This window comes from Musa acuminata, chromosome BXJ3-6, assembly GCF_036884655.1.
Source record: "Musa acuminata AAA Group cultivar baxijiao chromosome BXJ3-6, Cavendish_Baxijiao_AAA, whole genome shotgun sequence".
In the NCBI taxonomy this organism is placed as follows: Eukaryota; Viridiplantae; Streptophyta; class Magnoliopsida; order Zingiberales; family Musaceae; genus Musa; species Musa acuminata.
The window spans coordinates 12,756,253-12,780,000 of NC_088354.1; the positions used below are offsets into that span (position 1 = coordinate 12,756,253).

A 23,748-nucleotide genomic window follows, 5' to 3' on the forward strand; every position below is an offset into this window, starting at 1 on the left:
TTCAATCTTTTAATATATAGCATAAAAAAATAAAAATAATAGAATATTTATATTAACAACGTTTTTTTTGCACTATTTAAAGCCTTATTTAAACAACTTATAATATTTCAAAAATATACTTTTAGAGATATACGTAATTTGCATTAATATTGTATAAATAATTATTTGTTTAATTATTATGATAAGGTCTTAATACAAAGATAAGTGACGGAGCCCAAAACAGAGGCACTTCTTTTGGACCTCGCTCGCTGCTTCGTCCTCGTCTGGTCCGAAGTTATCCACACATGGCAGTGGCAGTTGCAGTTGCTCAACGGAACCTCGCTCGCTGGCCTCCGGCGGTCGCATCGACCGCCGCTCCTCGTCCTCGGACCTCCCCGTTTTCTGCTAATACCATCAGATTCTCCGCCAGTTTTATCGTTCCGATCGTTTATCCGCCGCTTTTCGCCGAGCCCCGCCCTGTTCTCCGGCTTGCGAGGGCCGTCGGAGGATTCGATCAGGTTTACTACTCTCCTATTGATGATTCTAAGTGCGGTAGTCCACTTACATTTAATTTCGGATGAAAACCCATCGATCCGTAGTCTTAAAATTTCTTGTTTCTCTGTGATCCGGTGGAGATATGTGTGTTCTTTTTAGGGCTTAGGTCTTATCTTATGTGCATATGAATGCGCTTGAATAATGGAATAGAAGTCTGAAATGTGCATATCTTGCGCTATCTTAGTAAACAAGGAATAGTCACGTTTCAGGTAGGCGGTAGTGGAAACCAAAGCTCCGAGGATTCAGTTTCTCAGAAGGCATCTACCTGGGCTGAGTCGTTGTTGGACTTTGTGGCAACCAATTTCCTTCCTCTAGGTAGATCCTTTTACCAGCTATGCTTGGTTGTTGATATACTGCTCCTCGATCGCTACAGTTGGACTTCCTTTCTTTATCTTTGAAATATAAAGGTCCTGATTTATTTTCTGTAGAATTAGTTTGTCCACTTGTTTATTACTTCAAAGCATTGTAAATTAAGACAGCGGTTCAACAAATGGGAGCATTCAAATGAAAATCAGGATAATTCTCATTTTGAAATAGTAGTGTTTTTTTTCTGCTTTGAACTAATCTACATAAAGTACGGACAGAAAATTTGACTCATATTGCACTTATTCAAAGGATCAAAGAATTATTGGACTGTCCGAGATAAGTATCATTCTACTTTTGGTCTTTGTATCATTTTTTATGTGTCTTGTGTTGATTTGGCTTTTTAAGTTGGTATTAGGTGTCGTTTTGAATTGTCTCTGCTATCTTTATCAAAAGTGATCATTCTAATTTCTTTCTTCTTTTTTCCTTTCTGTCAGCTCTTCTTTCTGGGATAGCTCTAGGACTTGTAAATCCAACTCCTGGTTGTCTCGCCCACAAACTCTCTTTGTCAAGATTTAGTACCTGTGGGATATTCTTTATCTCAGGTGAGTTTAATGACCACCCTTGTTCTTTTCTTTTTAAACTCTATAGGCACCGTGCTTCTTGATTGTCTTGTTCTAATATAGGGATCATGTTGCACAGTAGAGAGCTTGGTGCAGCTGTAGAAGCTTGGCCTGCAGGTCTTTTTGGGCTTGTATGATCTCAATTTTCTTTTACATCTTGCCAAGGATTAAACTTCTTGATTTTAGTTTGACTTTTGATTTTCAACTACTAGCAAAATCTGCACCTTATGATCTCAGTGGAACAGATGATACTTATGTTTAATATGTGAATGAGAAATGTGACAAGACAATAGTCATTAAAAAATATGAAAAATGCCCCTTTCTATAATCATGATCATCATCATCATCATATCATTGGATATTTAAACCCTGCACTCACCTGGTCTGCATCTAGCTTGATACCCTTCATTAGACAGCATAGTTTCTTAGGGAGCAGGATTTTGAACCACTATCCAATTATTGAGGTTTTGTTATGCTTATGGTGCTACAGAATTAATCAACCACCATTACTAACTAACTAACTATATATATACATATATATATATATATATATATATATATATATATATATATATATATATATAGGCAAAGTTTGTGTCTCTGGTTTGGAGCAACTTTTAAAGATAGAAATATCTGAAATAAGATGAGTTGAATCTCAAGGGTACTTCAGTAATTTTTTGGATCTCTGCCATCTTTCAAGACAAATTAGAATAACATATTGTGTTGTCATTTAGTTTGTCTTGTCTTTGTATGACCCATATGTCTTGCTCGATAGACCTAACCTATAATGTTGTGACTTAGGCAGCAGGGTTTTGAACCAATATCCAATTATCAAGGTTTGTGCTGACAGTGCTACCAGAATAAATTAACATTACCTTTCCACATGAAAGAGTAGAGGTGATCGGTTTTTAGAGTCCCAAATCAAGGCACAGTTAAATATGTGAAAACTTATAAGTTTGTCCTTTTAGTTAATTATCACCAACATACAAAGATAGGAATATCTAAAATAAGATGAGTTTCATCCCAGGAATTTCTTCATAAACTCTAGGAGCTATGATCTCTTTTTTCTGAGTATGCTACAATGAAGCTCCATAATGTTCGTACCTATTGTGTCTGCACTGATATACTCTTTATGTTTGTCCTCAGCTAAGGTCTTTCTTTTAAACCGGGTCTTATTATCAGCTATTGATCATTTGGCATTGGCACAAATATTGTATGTTGGTTATTGCCTATGGACATATGGTTAGTAATATTTGCCTTGTTAAGCAAATTTATTGTTTATGTTGTATAGATAGGTAACAAACTTCTCAAACAAGAGATATATATTACTAATTTCTACAGTGGGAGAAACATACACATATAAAATGACAGATTACTTGCCCAGAGTGACCAATCTTTGCTCTACGAATATGCTATTGTTTATTGATTCTGGCTCAAAGGGTCATCTTTGATTTGTTACTCCTTTTTCTGATTGATATTCTTGTCTAGTGGACTTTTTTTTTTGTCATTTTACCTCCTGTAAGTTCTTTTTTATTGGCTTGCATGTAAAATGAACACAGTAGTAGCACAGAAGTTCCGGGGTTAATTATTCAATTGATGAATTGATTCTTGCTTCCAATTTAAGACAAAAAAGGAACCATCACAACTCTGTAGTCATGCCTATATAGTCTTTATTTTCTTTTCTCCATAATTCTGATAAACTGTTTCTTGCATCCAATTTAAGACGAAAAAGGAACCATCACAACTCTGTAGTCATGACTATATAGTCTTTATTTTCTTTTCTCCATAATTCAAATAAACTAAAATTGTGAATAATTACTTTAGGATTCTGATGGGAAACTTTTATCTTTGGAATGATTTGTCACTTACTTTTTGCTTCTAGTTGTTAGTCTGCAGCTATTAACTGGCAACTTTTGTTCCATTTCTGGTTTGTTGTTGTAGGGTTCAATTTTGCTGATAACTCCTTTTTTCTCAAGGCTTGTTCTACAAATTCAGGTCACACCTCATGAACTAATCACTGGTATGTGAGTTTACTACTATAGTTTTTGTTAACCTTATATCGGTTGTCAGATTCTCTTCCTGGTCATTGACTTTTTACAAGTTCTTGTATTGGTTTCTTTAGTTAATATGTTATGTTACAGGATTGGCTGCCTTTTGCTGCATGCCAACAACCTTGTCAAGTGGAGTTGCATTAACACAAGTCAGTTCCCCTAATTTAACTCTGCAGTAATTTTGTTCAACCATTATCACAAAGGTCTTGATATGGCATCACAATATGGTACCTAATGCAGCTTGTTGGTGGTAATTCTGCTCTTGCTCTTGCAATGACAGTGCTCTCTAACTTGCTAGGCATTCTTATTGTGAGTAATGCTCCTCTTTTTTACATATCATGATATAGTTTGGGGCCATGCTAATTTATACTCATGCCTAGGATAGCCTTTTACATGAAAGCAGGCACTTCATTCATTATCTTCTTACCATACATAACTGAGTTGAACTTCTGAGGTATTCAGGTTACAGAACACTAACTTCTAACTGCTGGTTTTGGTTGATCATTCCTCAAAAACATAACTGGGTATCTACGTCAATGAATAAGGAGAAGCATAATTGTTTTTGACTTTTTAGACATAGAGACAACAGAGTGGGTTAAATCGACATACTTAATGTTTTTATGTCAAGATATGCAAGGGGTTAACCCTGTTGTAAAACAAATAAAATGAAAGGGAGGTAGTAAGTTCACTTTCCAATAACCTGGAAATGGTTTGATTGCATGTACATTATTTGCCTCTATAAAGACCTCATGATGCAAATTAGAACAATGAACATATTCAATATATGACAAGAAAATACATTTTGCACAAAGATTACACAAACTTAAGACAGATAACATACACACACAAACATATATTTTATGCATTGTAATATATCCTTTTTTTTACTGATTATTGATGGGAGAAGAAAGTTCATGAACTTTTACTTCATCCATGCAGACGGAGAAATGGGACCTTTAGAGTGCATTATGCATCTTTTACTAGTCAATATGAGATAAACCTTAGATGGAACTTAGTTTACTATTGTTGTTTTAGCATCTTCTTTGAGTTATATGCTCATAAACTGCTTCCTTGAAGCTAAATATTCATGGACTGACTTTCAACTTATTAACATCCTAGGTTCCATTTTCACTTTCAAAATTGATAGGAGCAGGAGCTGGGATATCTGTGCCTACTGCACAATTATTTAAAAGCCTTATTATGATGCTCTTGGTTCCTCTTGTTATAGGGAAGGTATGTAAAATGATATATCATGAATGGAAAATAGTGATTAGATTTAATTCATATTGATATTTATTGTGAAAGTGTCTTGAAGGAAAAATTGCTTTTTTTCCTTTGTATTACTCTTGTAAATTACAACTTGTGGTCTAAACTTAGACCAAGTAAAACTTACTTTCGTACTCAAAAGACTTTCTGCAAGAGGCATCTATATACAAGTTGCTTGACATCATGGAACTGAAATGAATTATTTGGGGTTCAGCAACTTATTTCCTTTTAAAAAATAACATCTTTTTGGTAAAATGTCATGGGTAATAATTATCAGTTCTTCATGGACTGGTGTTCACAGTCTGATTTAAAAAGCTCACTGTCCAATTTATTGAAATCTGTCTGCGAATGTATCTTGAGCCTGCTACTCTGCTAAAATAAAATTGCTTCGGAGTGATCTCTGCACCAGCATCTGCAGATGTATATCCAATCCTATTACACCGGAGAGCAATCTGCATTACAGCAGCATGTAACACATTTTATTTTGAAGTAGCCATTTTAACTAAGAAGCCCTCGATTATATAGTGAAACCTCATCAAAGATCGATGATCATAAATGATCAAGACAGCCAATTTATAATATTTGGACAAAGGCTTGTTGTTATTGACTTATTATTGTTGTTATTGGTGCTGTACCATTAGAAATGCCACATATGTCTATCATATATCATGTGAAGATAACTAGCTATTGCCCCATTCACATCATATCACCAAATGGCATAATCACCTTATACAGCTTCTGTCTTTTGTGAATTTGATCTTCTGGACTTTTTTACTTGATCAGTTGCTTGTTAATTTTAGATGCTTGATTACTTATAATGTTGAGGATAAGAAAAAAAAGAAACTTATATACTCCAATATTTGCAGGTCATTCGTGATTCATCAAAAAGTGAGTACAACATTTATGGCTGTATTCCTTGCACCAGTTTTGATTTGTTGTTTAAAGTTCCCCTCTTAAAAACTTTTCAATATCTTATCTTTCTCGAATTAATTGAAATATATAGAAAATATCAACTTTGTAGAACCATTTGGCAAACTTGACTAGTCAAAGGGACTCATGGAAATCCACTTGAGTTGGTTTTCCTTTAAATCATATACCATTTCAAACTTGACTAAGTTAAAGAATTTTTTTCTTTAACTGAGTTAATATAATATTAAATCAACTTGACTGATCCTTAATGACTCTGTTTGAGTGTGCTTTATGTTGACAATATTTTTTATTTAATATAATATGCAGAAACACTAATTTATTAATGTACATAAGAATAAACAAAAGAATCAGCCCAACTCAGAAGATTAAATGTAGAAACATATAGTAACTTTGGAAGGGGAAACCAAAAATTAACAAAGAACCCCACTAACTCAGAATCACGTTCAACATTTAGTCATTTTAAGTTAGACCAAGAACTACAGAGAAAATATGAAAAACAAAGATCTGGAACAATTGTCCTTCCACAGCAATATTCTCTTTTCACAGGTTTGGCATTATCAAGATCTTCATCTTCTCAGCAAATCAGATATCCCTTTTTGAATGATCACATTTTGCCCATAGTAAAGAAAAAAACCAACAATGCTAAGTTCATTATTTCTAATAACAGCAATATGACTCTGATCGCATCCATTTGTCATGTGAGCCCACCTGGAAGGTGTTTTGCTTAAATCTATGCTTCATAAGATTTTGCTTAAGTAAATATTTGAAAAGGATTGTTGAACATTAAGGTAGATAAACATTAGCTAGTAGTTAATCATTTAAGCTTCGTGGAAGCTATTTGCTTCTATGTTCTGCACCTAAGATGGGTGACTAGAATGTTTATCAAAACTTAAAAATGTCATGGTATTTTGTTTTTCAGGTGTGGCAGAATATGTTGATCGAAATCGGCGGTCTTTCTCAATGATTAGCGCAATACTTCTTGGTCTAGTAAGTCTTTATAATTTGTAAATTCTTGTAGTTTTATATTTGTATCTCCTAGAATGCATCCAGTAGAGTGTAAAACTGTTGACTGTAACTTATATTGGTTTATTTAAAAATTAAAGTGGTATTCTCATGAGAGCTCCAAGGACTGTAAGTCACCTTGGAAGTCTCTTTTACCAATCAGAAGTATGAGAAGAAAGTTCAGAAGAACTAGTGAACCTATGCAATGAATAGCTTACAGCGCTGCTATTTCTTCATATATAAAGAGTAGGTTCTATAGTAGTATTCTCTCTCAAACAAGGATTCAGGAGATGAAAATAACAAAAAAAGACAGCTATTGTTGTCAAGTTAAAAAGAAAAGGATCTGAACCCAGTTTCGAACTTGATTGGGTGAAATTGCCTAGTTCAAGTGCCAATTCCCAGTCAGACTGATAGATTCCCGATAGTACGAACTGAACTGATTGGTCTTTAAAACTGTGCTATCAATATTGGGCCTTTTAAGTAGTCTGGAGGAGTTGATGGAAATACTGATGCAAAATCTTAAGTATTCCAACTAGACTTATATGTTGAATCTAGTGATAGAAGCTTTCTTAAGGCAGGTGATTCATTTACTTGCTAGATATGTGAAAGATGGGTAAATTAATTTGTATGTAACATGAGAAAGATATGGGGTAACTACAGATTGCCCTCTATAGTTAGCTATCTTTAGCGTCCTGGTTCCTATACTTTAAAAAGTTACATTGGCATCCGTGTAGTTATGAAAGTGAAACGATTATGTCCATTTACCTTAACGACGTCAGTTTTTATCGACGAAAACATGAAAATAAATGATAAAAAAGTAATTTTAAGTTCAGTGGTGGACGATGTCAATGGCGGATGGCAGCGTCATTGGCGTCGGTGGTGGCAGACCCCACCCCCTATCCCCTTGTCCCTAGCGTTGAGTGATTGCCGCCCTTCGCCTCCTCGACCACTTCCTCGTCGCTACCCCCTTTGCCTCCCCCTCGTCCTCCCCTTCTCCTTCTCCACCCTCACCCTTGGCATCGATCACGTTCGCCACCTTTCTTGCTCCCATCCTGTGCATAGCTTCGGCTCGAGAAGATGAAGAAGGTGTCATCTCTCTCGGAGCCCAGCTTCGTTGATGACATACATAGGACCCTATTCCGCCCCATCCAGCAGGTGGCATTGTCGTCTCCGACTCAGCGTCATAACGAGATATCCGTGATCGGTGCCGGGAATATGGGCATGGCCATCTCCCAGACGATCTTGATGGACGAGCTGGCGCTAGTGGACGCCAAACCCGGCAAGCTGCAGGGGGAGATGTTGGACCTGTAGCACGCCGTGGCCTTTCTCCCATTCACCTGGATACACGGTGACGATGAACTCGGACATTTGCATCATCACGGCTGGTGCTCGGCAGATCTCGAGAGAGATACGACTGAACCTGCTGCAACACAATCTAGCGTTGCTCAAGGAGATCGTGCCGCTGCTGGCGAGGTACTTGCCGAGGATGTTGTTGTTGTTGAGGGAACGAGGCCAGGAGACGACGACGGGGCGGAGGGAGGAATGGCCGTGGATGATGGCGACAACAAAGTTGTCGTGGGAAAGGTGGCGGACGTGCTCGACGGTGGGGGTGAGGGTGGAGAACGAGAAGGGGAGGACGAGGGGGGAGACAGCTGCTCAACGCCGAGGACAAGGGGGAAGGGGTCCGCTGCCACTGATGCCAGTGGTGTCACCATCTGCCATTGATGTCGTCCACCACCGAACTTAAAATTACTATTTTACCCTTTATTTTCATGTTTCTGTTGATGTCGTTAGGGTAAATAAGCCTAATCATTTCACTTTTGTAACTATAGAGATGTCAATGTAGCTTTTTAAAGTATAGGGACCGAAACGCTAAAGGTAACTAATTACAGGAGACAATCTGTAGTTAGCCCGAAAGATACATTGTATATTTGATGGTGTAGCCTTTAAAAGACAAAAAAAGTGAGAAATGATTATTAAAGCAACAGAGAAAAGATGAGATAACCTTATTGCTTATGTTTCTGCTTTCACTTATGCATTTGTAGAAATTTGCATTTAGGTGATTAGTTACAAAAGGCTAAAGTGTCCATATAACAGTATGGTCATGCTTTCTGTTATTCTTTCCTAATTTTTTTTTCTCCTCAGGTGCCATGGATGCAAGTGAGCAGATCAAGATCTTTGCTCTTAACAGTTAAGCCAGCAATTTTTGCTATTGCAGTTGGCATGGGAATGTATGTTCTTCACTGACTTATGTTTCACAAATAGTGTGGTGTTTTGTGGCTTTAGATGAATATTTGGTACAATATCCTTGCCATCGCGATAAGGTTACTTGGTCATTGATGTCAAGGGCTTGCTTTATGGAAACGGCCTCTGAAATTGGCAAGGGCAATACTGTGTACACTGACCTTTCCGAAACCTTGTATTAGAAGCATCAAGCACACACTGGGCCAACCCTTACAATAGCCTGTTACATATGATCTGATTCTGTCAATAGGAGAAACATCTTTACACTGGTTATGGTTAGGAGATCCATCCTTTAAAATTTCATTAAGTCATCTTTTTCTTTTATATGTCTAAGACCCTTGTACAACAGTAAGATTGCTCCTTTGCAATCTGGGAGACTAGGGTTTGAGTCGCGAAACAATCTGTTTAAATATTTAAAGGTACTATGTAGTATATACACATACTCTTCCTGGGCCCCATATTGGCCGAAGCCTCATGCACTAAGTACGTCCTTTTTATGTCTAAGACCTTTGTATGTGAAACCAGAAATGGCTTTAAATCCTTTATCTTTTATATGCAATAATTGCAACTTTTTTGCAATGATTCTATGCATATGGCTGACCTATTTGAAAGGGGCATCTCAATTGTTTCATGGAATTTGGAACTTCACATGAACTCAGTCTCATAGAGGAGTCCATGTGAAGTGGTAGATTGACAGTGGAAGTATGCCTCTTTAGTCCGTAGTCTGTCAATCTAATTTGAGGGTTAGGTGAGTGTATTTAATTTCCTTCACTTAGATTGATACTGCAGGTGATGAAAAAGCCTCTCCTAGACTAGTCAGAGCACTTGATAGCCATTATGAACAGTTTTATGATTATATATGAGTTAATTTTAGTTTAAGACATCTGGTTAACATATGAAAATGAAAGGTGATGGGTTGATGAAATTTGCCTATTTCTCATAAATTCAGTGCTCTTGTGCAGTTTCCTACATTTCATTCTGTTGGCATTCAACACCATTGCAGTGCGAAGCCTCTCAGTAGTCTCTGGCGGTGACCAATCGGTTTTCTCAAAGAAAGAAAATTTACGAGCTGTCATAATTGTTGCTAGTCAGGTCAGTTATGTTACTTTTTATGATAACCATTATCTAGCTGCTGTATCATGTGTATTATCTACATATATCTCTTTTAGATTATGTTTGCTAGTACGACAGGGATATGAAATATATTAGCATAAACATATGAACACGTAAACACAATAACAAGCCTTTTTTTCTCTTTCTGTTATAGCAGGTATCAATGACCATAAATATAGAAAGACAAAAAGTGGAAATGCTTCCAATTTCACTAGCCAAAATGTGATTGTTATTACATTCCATAACTATACTGTCAGTTGGCTTATTGTTGGTCTAAATAATGGTGCTGGAACTATGAAATACGTCTGTCATACAGCAAGGAGCTAACAATGGAGCTTCTACTTTAAGCGAACATCAAGTTATCCTGACCTTTTCACCTGCACCTGTGTCTAGACAAATGCTTCTGTTTGTATTTTAAATCTCATGTCAAAACACTAAGCTTTCTTCTTATCAATTTGCAATCAAGACTGATGGTGTTACTTGTATTGGTTCTTAGTGTAAACCCGAATAATTGCTGTCACAGATTAGAGGACAGACACTAACGAAAAGCAAAATGAGAAGGATATTCAGTTTGACCATACCGCTTTAGTGTTCTTTTACATTCACCTAATTCACACATTTGTGTCATCTCGCAGAAAACACTGCCTGTTTTGGTAGCTGTTGTTGAGCAGCTTCAGGGAGCACTTGGTGAGGCTGGATTGTTGGTCCTTCCCTGTGTTGCCTTACACATTAACCAGGTGAGAACTTTAATGGTTCATATTGTCCTTAAGTTCTGCATATGTTCTGCTGTTGCACGTTTGACGTGACCATCCTACTGCAGATCATCATTGATTCTTTTCTAGTGAATTGGTGGCTAAGGAGGGACCAAATATCTGCAAAATCTAAAGAAGTTTAGAGCCTTCACAACCTCCCTCTCCACAAATTGAACCAAATTGCGAACCTTCTTTGGATCTTCTAAATTTGTTAGCTCATACTTAACCTGAGATCAAAGAACTATGATTGTACCACGATACTGCTGCAGACTGTCTCATGATCTCTAAGAATAATCAATTTTGGAGACAGGACTAGATATAACAACTGTGACATTTGTTTGCTACGGAGTGAAGTTTGAAGAGAAACTGTTCAGCAACTACATTCGAAGCTGTCGTGTTAAATACAGCGATCGCTTATCTTCACCAGTAGTCATTGCAGGAACACGTCCCATTCTTAAAGTGATGAAACCGGTTCCTATCCCTGACTATAATCACCCTATCAAACAACTTAGGTATCAGCTTGGCTGCTTCATGGCAGTCACTGCATATTCTGAGGTTCTTCACCACTCGAATCGGCTCCTTCTCCCTCGTGCTCATAATCCCAAAAGCAATTGCAATCTTCTCGCTATGATACATCACTGCACTCTCCTTCTCCTCGTCCTCTATGTCATGGTGCACACAATCTGTACTCGGTCGATACCCGAGCTTCCTCAGTTCCTTCTCAATTCCAACCATAAAAGCATAGATCTCCTCGTACTGCGGGTGCGACTCATCACCAACCAAGAACTCATGAATCATGTTGTTCACCTCGATCGAACTACAGCCGGGCACTTTACGCACCCCGCTTCTCAACATCATACTCCTGCATCTCTCCACATCATCCCAACGATTCGAAGACGCGTATATGTTCGACAGAAAGACATAGTTAGCCCCATCATTTGGATCCAACTCCATCAGGCGTTGGGTTACCTTCTCGCTTACCTCACTGTCCTTGTGAATATGACATGCACGAAGCAGACTTCCCCAGACTATGGCATTAGGTCGAACAGGCATCGTCTCCAAAAGATGTAATACCTCTTCGAGAAAGCCAGCCCGGCCGAGAAGGTCTACCATGCAGCCATAATGTTCGATCTTGGGCTCTACTCCATATAGATCAAGCATCTGAGAGAAATATTTCTTCCCTTGGGTCACTAACCCTGAATGACTGCACGCTGACAAGAGCCCAACAAATGTGACTCCATCCGGTTTAATCCTCTCCATCTTTTCCATCTCATGAAACACTGCGACAGCTCGGTCACCATAACCATTCATCCCCAGTCCTGCAATGACGGAATTCCAGCAGAAGATGTTCCTGGTAGGCATCCCACGGAAGGCTTCGAGAGCAGTTTCCACGGATCCACACTTGAAGTACATATCTATGAGTGCGTTGCCCAAGACAACGTCCATCTTCAATTGGTGATTCCGGATGTATGCGTGAATCCATCTGCCCATGTTGAGAGCACCCAAGTGTGCGCAGGCCGAGAGCAGGCTGGCCATAGTTACCTCGGTAGGCCTCACATTCTCCATCTGCATCGACCGGAACATGGAAACCGCAGTGCCGAACTCCCTGCGATGCAAATACCCGGAGATCATAGTGTTCCATGACACCGAGTTCTTCGCCAACCCCAACCGGTCGAACAGTTCGCGAGCCCTCGCCAGTTGCCCCATCTTGCAGTACCCATCGATCATCGCATTCCACGAGACGACGTCCTTGATCGGATTCCGATCGAATATCTCGCGCGCGGAGTCGAGGTCGTTCAGCTTGCAGTAGCAAGTGATCATGGAGTTCCAGGACGCCGAGCTCCGGGTTGGCATCTGCTCGAAGAGTCTCCGCGCGTCCTCCACGCGCCCGTGGCAGCTCAGCGCCGCGATCATCGCATTGCAGGCGATCACGTCTCGCTCGGGAATTCCGGCGAACACCTGCTCTGCAGCGCGCAAGCAGCCGCACTTGGAGTACAAGATGAGCAATCCGGTCATCAGAATCCGGTCAGACGCGAGACCCAGGATAAGACTTTGGCAGTGGACTGCGCGGGCGACATCGAAAGCCTCGGGGATGGCAGCGCAGAAGCGAAGCAACAGCACGAAGGTGGCCCTGTCGGGGAGGACGCCTTCCCGGGCCATGGCGCGGTAAAGGAGGAGGACGGAACGGGCGTCGGGGTCGGAGTGGGCGGAGGAGCGGACGAGGTGGCTCCATAGGGACGAGGGGTCGCAGCCGGGGAAATGGCGGAGGAGGAGCGAGGTGCGGGAGAGGGCGTGAGAGGGGGCGAAGCGGGAGAGGAACGCGGGGAGCAGGCGATGGTGGGATCGGAGAGTGGGGTTGGCGAAGAGCTGGGCTTGGATTTGGAGGAAATGTTTTGGCGATAGAGATGGAGAGCTTCGGAGGCGGTGGAGGAGGTGGTCGAGCGAGACCGCGGGCCGCAGGTGTCCTACAGAAGCATTAGTGATCATCGAGGTGACTTCAGCTTCGGTGGCAGCGTTGTGAATAGTTAGCCACGAAATAATTATAACTATGATTTTAAATTTATATAAAATAAATAATTATTTTTTAAAATATATAAAATAAATCTAATGGGTTAAAAGAGTTATATCCCCTTTTCTCCTTACATCAAATGATATCGGATGGACGTAAATAATTATTATCGGATGAGCTTCTCAAACCATTTCACATACGCTTAAACTTAATTTCATCCAAAATTATCAACTAATAGAAGAAAAAACAAGGCTACGTCGACAAAACCTATCAACTAACACCACTAAACGCCAAGATAGCATATGGTAGGGTTGACAGTGGTGTCATACTATTATCTGACTCAGATACTGTCATGGGAGAATCTTAAGCTAATCATAACTATAAGCTCAGAATTGCAAGTGTCGTAGGGAAGAGTAGTTTGCCATGGCGAGAGAGGAAGCAGCCAGAGTCATTGAAGCAGGGGAGGGCTCTTCTTGGCCAAGTGGTGCTTGTTGTTGTGCATCCACACCTTGAGGACTCTCCTTCTGACTCCAATCTCCTGGCAGAGTTGCTGCACCGCACTCTCCTCCTGCTTCTGAAGCCTCCAGCCGACCTTCTCAGCGAAGCACAGCATCTTCTCCTTCTGCTCCGGTGTGAACTTGGTCCTCAGCCTCTTCTTCACCAGAATCGGCCTTGCCATCTCGTCCCCCACCCCCTCCATCTCGTCGGACTCGGATGTCTGCATGGCCCCCGGGGGCATGATCATGTGAGGCAGCGGGCGTGGAACGAGGCCGAACGCGTCTGCCCCGGATAACAGGAGGCCTCTCTGGTTCATGGCGTTCCTCGCCGTGAGGGGGTGGTAGCAGCCCCACGAGGACTCGCCTTCTGTTTCTTTCCTGTGGAAGTTTCTGTGACACCCGCAGGCTGAGCACTTCAAGGCCTCCAGAGTCCCCTCCTCGCCGCCGGGCATGAACTCACCACAGCCATCGGTGGCGTTGCCGCCAATGGAGGCCGCGTGGTTCTTGAGGCACTCCCTGTACTTCACCCCCAACCTTTTCTTGGTGCTGTACGGATAGGGGTTGTGATGGTGGTGGTAGTCTACTATGGTGGCCGTGGCGAGGGGAGGAGGAGGTCCACTGGAAGAGATGTCATGGGTGTTCTTTATTGGGATTGGGATCTCTCCTTCATGACCTGAAAGATCCATTGTCTCTCAATCTTTCAGCTTTCTCTTCCCCTTCTTTTAACTCTTCTTTCTTCGGCCTGAACACCAAAGCAAAAGATCAAGAACAAGGACAAGAAGAAGTTTGGATCAAACCACCTTAAAAGACTAAAGCATCAGAGAAACTTCTCCACCACACTCCTAAGTTTCCAATTCCAATTTCTGTCACAGAGTACAACACAAGAATTAAACAAAACATAGATACAGAACAGTGCAAAAGACTACATAAACCCACCACCCTTCCCTCCTGTAAACTGACGAGATATGAACAGGCCAATTGGAACTCCCTGTTGGTATTGTTCATGAGAAGCTTCACAAGAAGAGCTTGGAAGCTGTGGCTGTGTGAGGCTAAGCAAGTGGTTTATAGCAGTAGTGAGGGAGCAGAAAGGCTGGCAAAAGATAAAGAGGGAGGAGAAATCTTACAGTACAAAGTGGAACACAAGAAGAATTTTAGAAGGTTATGACCCAACAAAAGTAAAGCATGGGATGTTTGCTTCGCTTGCAGTACCAGGAATCAAGCTTATGCTACAGAAGACAGATGGAGAGAGAGAGAGTGAGAGAGAGAGAGAGAGAGTGTGAGAGAGAGAGAGAGAGGGAAGGAGAACCAAAACACCCCCATGACAAATTAAAATGACAAGACCTTGGTCACATTCAAGTCCTGCATTCAAAAAGTACAGGAAAAAGACAGACCCTTGTCTCAAATTCAGTGGACCAGAATGCTCAGAATAGGTCATCATTCAATATCTCATAGGTCCTATTCCATTTAATTTGAAGTCCTTGCCTTGAGTGAGTTGCTTGCATGCTTGCCATCAAAATAGATGACTCTGTTTCACTTAATCTTTGAAAGTTGGTCTCAGGTACCTTTGAACATACTGCAAAAGAGTTGTCAACCTCACCCTGATTCCATGTGAGAATGCAGGAAGAGACTTGCAGCAATGGACATTGGTGGAGAACAGTAGCTGAATTCTACGATGACTCTTAAGACACATCATTTTATCTCCTGGAACTGAAGGAATGTTCTCAGTCATATGATCTGTGTAAGATTAGATTTCTTATCCCACAATGCCTTTATGTTGCTGTACACATAGTCCCTTAAGAACCAGAGTGGCATTACATTCGATAGAACGTCTCTTTACCATTTGGGTAAAGGATTTGTGAGCTTACATGTATGAGAAAGACCAAAGTTGAACTTGGTTTTAGTCACCACAAGTATCATTTCAAATGTATTGTTCTATCCCTCCACCAGCCACAAAAAAATTGTGAATCCCTGACATGAATAGCAGAAGCTTGCAATTATTTTCATCAAGAAAGCTATGTGTTCTCTCCCCAAGCATGAAGTTCTCTGCCACAAGCCATGATTTCAGCTCAAACCTACCTCAAGCACTCTCCCATTTCCTCCTTTTTCACCCTCTGCAATGAGTCAAGTAGTGTACTGGGTTTCCTTGGATTGTAATCTTCCCACCACCAACTGGTTCACTACCTCACCTTGATGGATTGACAGACAAAACTATTCCTCCATTCCTACTCATTGTTCTTATTGGCTATATGAGCTGCTATGAAATCATTCAAACCCAACTTTATGCTGTGCAAACAACATAAAAATGGAGTTCCAGTGTCCTTTGAAGGCTTCCAGGAATGGCAATGCAATGACTGCAATCATAAATCACTTTCTTAAAATAAATTCTTCATGCAAGCTTAACTAAAACTATAAGTTTAGTTCTAAGGGTGATAATGTTACAGTTTTTATTTTGTATTTTTCTTATTTATTTGTTTATTATATTATATTATTTAATTATGTCTGTGTTTTTTTCCTTGGACCAATTTTGATATTTTCTTGTTACCATTATATCATATCCATTTAATTTGTTATTAATCCAAACTATTATGGGTTACTTTTTTTGAATGCAATCAACACATGTCTTATTTTCTCTAGTAAATGTCTTATTTACTTCATTTTTTTTGAGTTATTAGACATTCATGTATAGGGTTCGAATGAAGATCAAAGAAAATTGCATTTTAAATCGACACCATCTAAACCAAAACTGTCGTTTGGATGAGTAAGAAAAAATATAAATGTAGAGAAGAAATAAATGTTACAGAAAACAGTAAAATTTGGGTCAGCCAAACACATCTTTGGTCATATGAAATGGACTATCTTTCCGATCAATACATTGTTTACAGGGAAAAAGAATAAGAAGAACAAAACCTCGCAGAAAGGAAGTAAAAGCTGAAGGGAATGTCTGCAACTTTTGCAGCAGATCGCTGTTGGCAACATCTCGAGTTGCTTCCGTTCCATCCATCGGAATGCCGAAACACTTCGACAGCGCCACGTCTCATCCAAAGTACAAAAGGCTTCGAAGCGTGTACAGTGTGAGGAAGGCTAAGAGATAGCGATCATTGCAGTTGGCTGCAACAGCAACAAAATTAACATACGGGTACAGATGATTACACACCTCTCTCTCTCTCTCTCTCTCTCTCTCTAGAAGAAGAAGAAGAAGAAGTTTGCCACTTTAGGAGACCAAAGGATGAGAGAGGATGGATATTGCTTCAGCTACAGGTCCGCCTCAAAGTAAATGACCATGAGGTTTTCATGACAAGTACATAAATCACAATAAAAATCACTCATTGTATGAGGAGCAGGTTGTGATCTACTATATATTTAGATTAATCTCCAGTCTATATCTATACAAGGATAGTATTTTTCCTTTATTCTTGATTATATTTAATTTTTCTTCTCTTTTTGGATCACATGAATAATAGAAAAAAATGACTTCATGTCTTATTAGTACAATATTTCATCTAAATTCTCATATGATCATCGATATGACACCTGACATCAATTATAACATCAATCGACTCCTCATGATCGACTAATAATCGATAAGCTTATGAAATTATTTTTACTTAATCTCGATGGTTATTAATATCTTTTTATAAAAAAGATTCTAAATAGGATAGACCCTCAAAATCTTATATATTTTTTCTTAATTTTAATTTAAACATCATAAAAAAAATATATTTGATGGACTATAATAATAATAAAGGTTAATTTCGAACCATGACACCTTAAATAAACATATCGGATCGATAAACACAAATAATTTAAGATACATCTAAAGGATAAAATTGCAATCTAGATTGGTCAATCATCAATGCATGGACCACTGCCTGTCTGTCATGCTCCAAAACAAAGAAGAATTGTCCTCATGTGAAGATAAGTCGATCATTAATTGACGGGCCACCAATCAAAATCGTCCATCCCCGAGCGTCAATGGATTATGATTCACGTATCCGTCAGATTGTTTGAAGCCACAAACCATCCGTCATATATCAATTGACAGATTCGCAAATCCGACCCGGTCGGGTCGGGTTTAGCCAGTGCATAACGGGTTTCGGGTTTAAATCCGACCCGGTCGGGTCGGGTTTAGCCGGTGCATAACGGGTTTCGTGTTTAAATCCGACCACCACCGCGCGCTCTCCCAATCACACCCCGCGTCGTCCGCTTCTCGCGCCTCGCTCGTCCTCGTCCCTATGGAACCGCCTGGTTCGCTCCTCTCCCTCTACCGCGCGATGGCCAGCGAAGGCGTCCTTCCCGACACGGCCACTTTCGCGCTTCTGCTCCGCTGCTCTCTCCCGACGCTTCCAGTGTCGCCCGTGCCATCCATTGCCAAATCTTTACATTGAGTCTCGCTTCCGACCGGATTGCTCAGGTACTAGTCCAAGTGCGGCCGCTTGCTCCACGCGGAACAGGTGTTCGGCGGAATGCCTGAGGGAGATGTGATAGCCTACGGTTGGATGCCTCGAGACTCGTCGAGCAAGAAAAGAGGATGGATGTTAAATGGATCTGATAACCGAAACCCACATCCGAATCCTTCTCGAGATTCGGGTACTCAGATATGAACCGATCCTTCGACCCAATATATACAAACCCGAATACCAAATCTTGCGTTTCTTTAGCGGAGTCGGGGATGGATCGTGGATCCAATAAGGCGAACAGGCTCCGGTGCAATGTGTCTTCTAGAAAATTTTTGACTCCATTGGTTCGGCTGCGATTAAGAAGATGCGGACGGTCCATATTGATTTGTTTGGTCCGATCATAAACGTACACGTCAAGAAAACCATTGTTTATGGAGAACCACCAGTCCTCTCCGTGTCTCTCTCTCGGACACGTCAAGAAAACCATTGTTTATCGAGAACCACCAAGCCTCTTCGTCTCTCTCTCTCTCTCTCTCTCTCTGGAGTTGACTTTGGTGCTGCATCCACCATCTCAGTTCTCAGCAATTGCTCTCTCTCGGACACGTCAAGAAAACCATTGTTTATCGAGAACCACCAGTCGTCTTCGTCTCTCTCTCTCTCTCTCTGGAGTTGACTTTGGTGCTGCATCCACCATCTCAGTTCTCAGCAGTTGCAGAAATGGCCGCTGCCACTGATCCTCTTCTGACTCCTCACAAGATGGGAAAGTTCCATTTATCTCACAGGTAATTTAGGGACGTAGGCATGACTTCTTCTATCTGTAAACTCTGTTGATCTCGTGTTTGGATTTGCTGGTTGATTTTGGTTTATGTGTTGTGTTCTCTTTAATTTGTTTCAAATTCGTCAGTCAATATTGTTCATAGAAATACCAAGAACTTTTGGAACTAGTTGATGAATCCAAGTATCAATTTTTTTATTTTTTATTCTCATAGTTTTGAGACTTATTGATGGAACTTTTGCTATTATTGCGGCTGCGACAACGACGGCTGTAATAGAGAAGAAAGCTGTAGCAATAGAAAAAGCTATAGCAATGCTATCACAGAGGAATAAGCTATAGCAGAGGAATAAGCTGCAGTAGAGGAGGATGTTGCAACATAGGAGAAAGTTGAGGAGAGGTGGCAGATGAGAATGTTAGTTTGGCAAGTCTCATAGTCCCACATCGGGAAAATTAGGCTTGTTATCTCCTATTGGAACTATAAATAAGGGTCTGGGCTTTGAAGTCAGATACACCACAAGAGGCACCATAAAAAAAACCTAAGTGTTTGCTTTGGGTTTAAGTCCTCACTCAATTAAATAGTTTGAGCTTATACTTTGGGTTTTTTCTTGTTTAGTATTTTCGGGCTTTGGGTTTTTTCTTTCTTTTATAGTAGTGATTTGCTCATCTTTCGTCCGTGGATGTAGGTCAAGGTTAATTGACCAAACCACGTAAATATGGTGTTCTTATCGCTTTTATCTTTTCGCTTTATTATCTTTGTTGGGTTGCCAAAATTACCCTTTGGTAAATTTCCTGGGGCTAGCTCTAACAAACTGGTATCAGAGCCTGGTTTCGGGATCTTTTGGCAACGATGACAATAATAAAGATTGTTGTCGAGAAATTCGATAAAAATGTCAACTTCGGCATGTGGCAACTCAAGATTGAAGTCATTCTGATTCAAAACGGAGTTGATTTGGCACTATAGGGAGTTGAGAACATTCCAGATGGTACGTCAAAGGAAGATCTTGCGGGTATAGATAAAAAGGCCCGATACAATATTATTCTAAATCTCTCTGACGAGGCTTTACGGGAGGTAGCTACGGAGACTACGGCTAAGAGCATGTGGGACAAGATTAAAGCCTTGTATATGAAGAGGATAGTGAAGAATCGTCTCTACTTGAAGCAGAGTTTGCATATGCTTCGGATGACTGAAGGTACATCTATACTTTCACATCTTAATAAATTTGATTCCTTGGTTATAGATTTGGAAAATATAGATGCAAAAATTGATGATGGGGATAAAGCCCTATTACTTTTGTGTTCTCTTCCCCAATCTTTTAAGCATTTCCGTGATACTATGATTTATGAAAAGTAACAATTTCATATCAGGAAATTAAATCTGTACTAAAATCTAAAGAGCAGATAGACAGGGATATCACTAGGGAAAGTAGAGAGAATCAGGCTGAATGTTTGATTGTTAGGGGGAGAACAGATAAAAGTGAATTTGATAGTAGTAAATCTAAATCTAGATATAAATCCAGATATAGAAATTTTGAGTGCAGATATTATCATAAAATGGGACACATTAAGGCTGATTATTTTAAATTAAAAAATAAATTAAAGTAAAAGGAAAAAATTGTTGAGAAAACTATTGAATCCGCTTAAGCTAGTGTATTAGCTGATGAGAATGATGAAAATATTTTCTTTGCTACTGATGACAGGACGAGGTCTAAAAATGAATATATTTTAAATTCAGATTGTTCTTATCACATATGTCCTAATAGAGATTTGTTTTCCATATATGAATCTTGTAATGGTGGAATTGTTTTGATGGGCAATAATACAACATGTGATGTTGTTGGTAGAGGAATAATTCGAATTAAAATGCATGATGGTATTGTGAGGACGCTCACTAATGTTAGACATGTTCTTGATTTAAAAAAGAATCTCATCTCTTTAGGTACCCTAGGGGCCCTTGGGTATAAATACACAACTGAAGGTGGAGTTATAAAAGTTTCTAGAAGTGCTCTTGTTGTTATGAAAGCTTGTAGGTCTGGTAGCTTATATATTTTGCAGGGAACTACTGTCACAGGCTCAGTTGTAGTCTCGTCATCATCATTGTCTGATTTTGACATCACCAAATTATGACATATGCGTTTGAGTCATATGAGCGAAAAATGTTTGAGCATATTGAGCAAAAGAGGTCTACTTTGTGGATAGAGTACTAGGCCACTGGATTTTTGTGAACACTACATTTTTGGAAAGCAGAAAAGAGTCAGCTTCAATTCTTCGGCAGTTCACAAAACGAAAGGTACTCTTGACTATATTCATTCAGACCTTTGAGGTCCAGCTCATGTTCAGTCTAAGGGTGGTGCCAGGTATATGTTGACTTTCATTGACGATTATTCCAGGAAAGTTTGGGTTTATTTTCTGAAGCATAAAAATGATATTTTTCTAACCTTTAAACAATGGAAGGCATTGATTGAGAAGCAAATAGGTAAACAAATTAAGCGACTTCGAACAGATAATGACATGGAATTTTGTGAACATGACTTTAATGAATTCTGCAAAAATAAAGGAATCGTTCAGCATCGCACTGTTAGGATGACGCCTCAACAAAATGGTGTGGCCGAACGTATGAACAGAACACTTTTGGAGAGAGCAAGGTGTATGATCTCAAATGCAAGGTTGACAAAGGACTTTTGGGCAGAGGCGATTAATATGGCCTGTTACGTTGTCAACCGTGCTCCTTCTGCAACACTTAACTTTAAAACTCCGGAGGAAATTTGGTCAGGTACTCCTGCTGATTACTCTGATTTAAAAATTTTTGGGTGTCTAGCATACATGCATGTAAATGAAAGAAAATTAGAGCCTCGAGCTAAAAAATGCATTTTCCTTGGGTATGCTTCTGGGATGAAAGGATACAGATTATGGTGTTCTGATCCCAAATCCTCAAAATTTGTAATCAGTAGATATGTTACTTTTTATGAATTGTCTATGTTATCTTTAAAAGAAGATTCTACTAGTAGTACAAATGACAGTGCGCAGAAGTAGGTGGAGCTTGAGATTGGTAGTTCAGATTCTTTTAAGTCGAACTCTTCTACTCAAAGAATGCCAATAGGTGGTCCCGAGTCTACTAACGCAGATAATCCAAAGGAAGAGCAATATTCCATAGCCAAGGATAGACCACGGAGAGATATTCGACCACCACAAAGATATGCAAATTTTGTTGCATATGCTTTGTATGTTGCAGAAGAAACAAGTGAAGTTGGTGAGCCTACTACCTACTCAGATACAGTTTCTTATGATAATTTCGCTAAGTGGTTGATTGCGAAGAATGAAGAAATAGAATCTCTCCATCAGAATATAATTTGGGATCTTGTGAAGCCGCCTTCGGGTAAGAAAATTGTTGGATGCAAATGTGATACTATTGATGAGGGAAAAATCCTTGTTCAGAAAATTCATACGAAGGACAATCCAGCTGATATGCTTACGAAGCCTCTTCCGGTTTACAAGTTCAAGCAGTGCTTGGACTTGGTTGGTGTTCATTGTTGGTGATTGCCCGTTGGGGCTTTTATGAAGAAGGTGGAGCAAGTTTTGTTGAGACATGTCAAGGTGGAGATTTGTTAGTTTGGCAAGTCCCATAGTCCCACATCAGGAAAACCAGACTTGTTATCTCCTATTGGAACTATAAATAAGGGCTTGGGCTTTGAAGTCAGATACACCATAAGATGCACCACAAGAAAAACCTAAGTGTTTGCTTTGGGCTTAGGTCCACACTCAGTTAAATAGTTTGGGCTTATACTTTGGGTTTTTTCTTGTTTAGTATTTTTGGGTGTTTTATGGCTTAGGAACATCTTCTTAAGGCATTTGTAATAGTCTCTTTTATAGTAGTGATTTGCTCCTCTTTCGTCCGTGGATGTAGGTCAAGGTTAATTGACCGAACCATGTAAATATGGTGTTCTTGTCGCTTTTATCTTTTCGCTTTATTGTCTTTATTGGGTTGCCAAAATTACCCTTTGGTAATTTTTCTAGGGCTAGCTCTAACAAATTGGTATCAGAGCCTGGTTTCTGGATCTTTTGGAAACGATGACAATAACAAAGATTGTTGTCGAGAAATTCGATAGAAATGTCAACTTCGGCTCTCTCTGACGAGGTTTTATGGGAGGTAGCTACGGAGACTACGGCTAAGAGTATGTTGGACAAGCTTAAAGCCTTGTATATGAAGAGGACAGTGGAGAATCGTCTCTACTTGAAGCAGAGTTTGCATATGCTTCAGATGACTAAAGGTATATCTATACTCTCACATCTTGATAAATTTGATTCCTTGGTTATGGATTTGGAGAATATAGATGCAAAAATTGATGATGAGGATAAAGCCCTATTACTTTTGTGTTCTCTTCCCCAATCTTCTAAGCATTTCCGTGATACTATGATTTATGGAAAAGAAATAATTTCGTATCAGGAAATTAAATCTGCACTAAAATCTAAGGAGCAGATAGACAGGGATATCACTGGCGAAAGTAAAGAGAATCAGGCTGAAGGTCTGATTGTTGGGAGGAGAACAGATAAAAGGGAATTTGACAGTAGTAGATCTAAATCTAGATATAAATCCAGACATAGAAATTTGGAGTGTAGATATTGTCAAAAAATGGGGCACATTAAGGCTGATTGTTTTAAATTGAAAAATAAATTAAAGCAAAAGGAAAAATTTGTTGAGAAAACTACTTAATCCGCTGAAGCTAGTGTAGCAACTGATGAGAATGATGGAAATAT

At 39.8% G+C, this 23,748-nt stretch overlaps 4 protein-coding genes across 5 annotated transcripts in view; 2 read left to right on the forward strand and 2 right to left on the reverse strand.

Moving 5' to 3' along the window:
- The first annotated feature begins 210 nt into the window (after positions 1–210).
- On the forward strand, positions 211–11,162 carry LOC135641776 (probable sodium/metabolite cotransporter BASS4, chloroplastic). Its single transcript, XM_065157481.1, has 14 exons — positions 211–497; positions 744–849; positions 1,335–1,442; positions 1,524–1,591; positions 3,402–3,480; positions 3,602–3,660; positions 3,752–3,820; positions 4,631–4,744; positions 5,644–5,665; positions 6,627–6,694; positions 8,855–8,940; positions 9,916–10,045; positions 10,702–10,803; positions 10,887–11,162. Exons 1-14 carry the CDS (start codon positions 285–287, stop codon positions 10,959–10,961), a joined length of 1,299 nt encoding a protein of 432 aa, XP_065013553.1. The 5' UTR covers positions 211–284; the 3' UTR covers positions 10,962–11,162.
- On the reverse strand, positions 10,940–13,331 carry LOC135641775 (pentatricopeptide repeat-containing protein At3g62890-like). Its single transcript, XM_065157480.1, has one exon. It carries the CDS (start codon positions 13,303–13,305, stop codon positions 11,239–11,241), a length of 2,067 nt encoding a protein of 688 aa, XP_065013552.1. The 5' UTR covers positions 13,306–13,331; the 3' UTR covers positions 10,940–11,238.
- Positions 13,332–13,524: 193 nt separating this feature from the next.
- Positions 13,525–17,079, reverse strand: LOC103988050 (zinc-finger homeodomain protein 4-like). 2 transcript variants are annotated; one of them, XM_065157485.1, is made up of 3 exons: positions 16,732–17,079; positions 14,761–16,175; positions 13,525–14,566 (listed from the first exon to the last, which is right to left on the reverse strand). In XM_065157485.1, the coding sequence occupies exon 3, from the start codon at positions 14,508–14,510 to the stop codon at positions 13,776–13,778; it is 735 nt and encodes a 244-aa protein (XP_065013557.1). In that variant the 5' UTR covers positions 14,511–14,566; positions 14,761–16,175; positions 16,732–17,079; the 3' UTR covers positions 13,525–13,775. The 2 variants fall into 2 exon arrangements, with proteins under 2 accessions (XP_065013557.1, XP_018683199.2); XM_018827654.2 differs by lacking the exon at positions 14,761–16,175.
- Positions 17,080–18,693: 1,614 nt separating this feature from the next.
- LOC135641777 (12-oxophytodienoate reductase 1-like) overlaps positions 18,694–23,748 on the forward strand; it is a 12,092-nt gene continuing 7,037 nt past the window's right edge. Inside the window, exon 1 of the mRNA XM_065157482.1 lies at positions 18,694–19,003. Within this exon, the coding sequence (XP_065013554.1) occupies positions 18,939–19,003 (65 nt within the window). The 5' untranslated portion in view covers positions 18,694–18,938. The remainder of the gene's footprint in view (positions 19,004–23,748) is intronic.

Coding starts and splice junctions, on each gene's coding strand:
- LOC135641776 (XM_065157481.1), top strand. CDS start 285: ATGGCAGTGGCAGTTGCAGTTGCTCAACGGAACCTCGCTCGCTGGCCT. Junction 1,592..3,401: donor CTGCAGGTCTTTTTGGGCTT/GTATGATCTCAA, acceptor TTGTTGTTGTAG/GGTTCAATTTTGCTGATAAC. Junction 3,821..4,630: donor ACTTGCTAGGCATTCTTATT/GTGAGTAATGCT, acceptor TTAACATCCTAG/GTTCCATTTTCACTTTCAAA.
- LOC135641775 (XM_065157480.1), bottom strand. CDS start 13,305: ATGATCACTAATGCTTCTGTAGGACACCTGCGGCCCGCGGTCTCGCTC.
- LOC103988050 (XM_018827654.2), bottom strand. CDS start 14,510: ATGGATCTTTCAGGTCATGAAGGAGAGATCCCAATCCCAATAAAGAAC.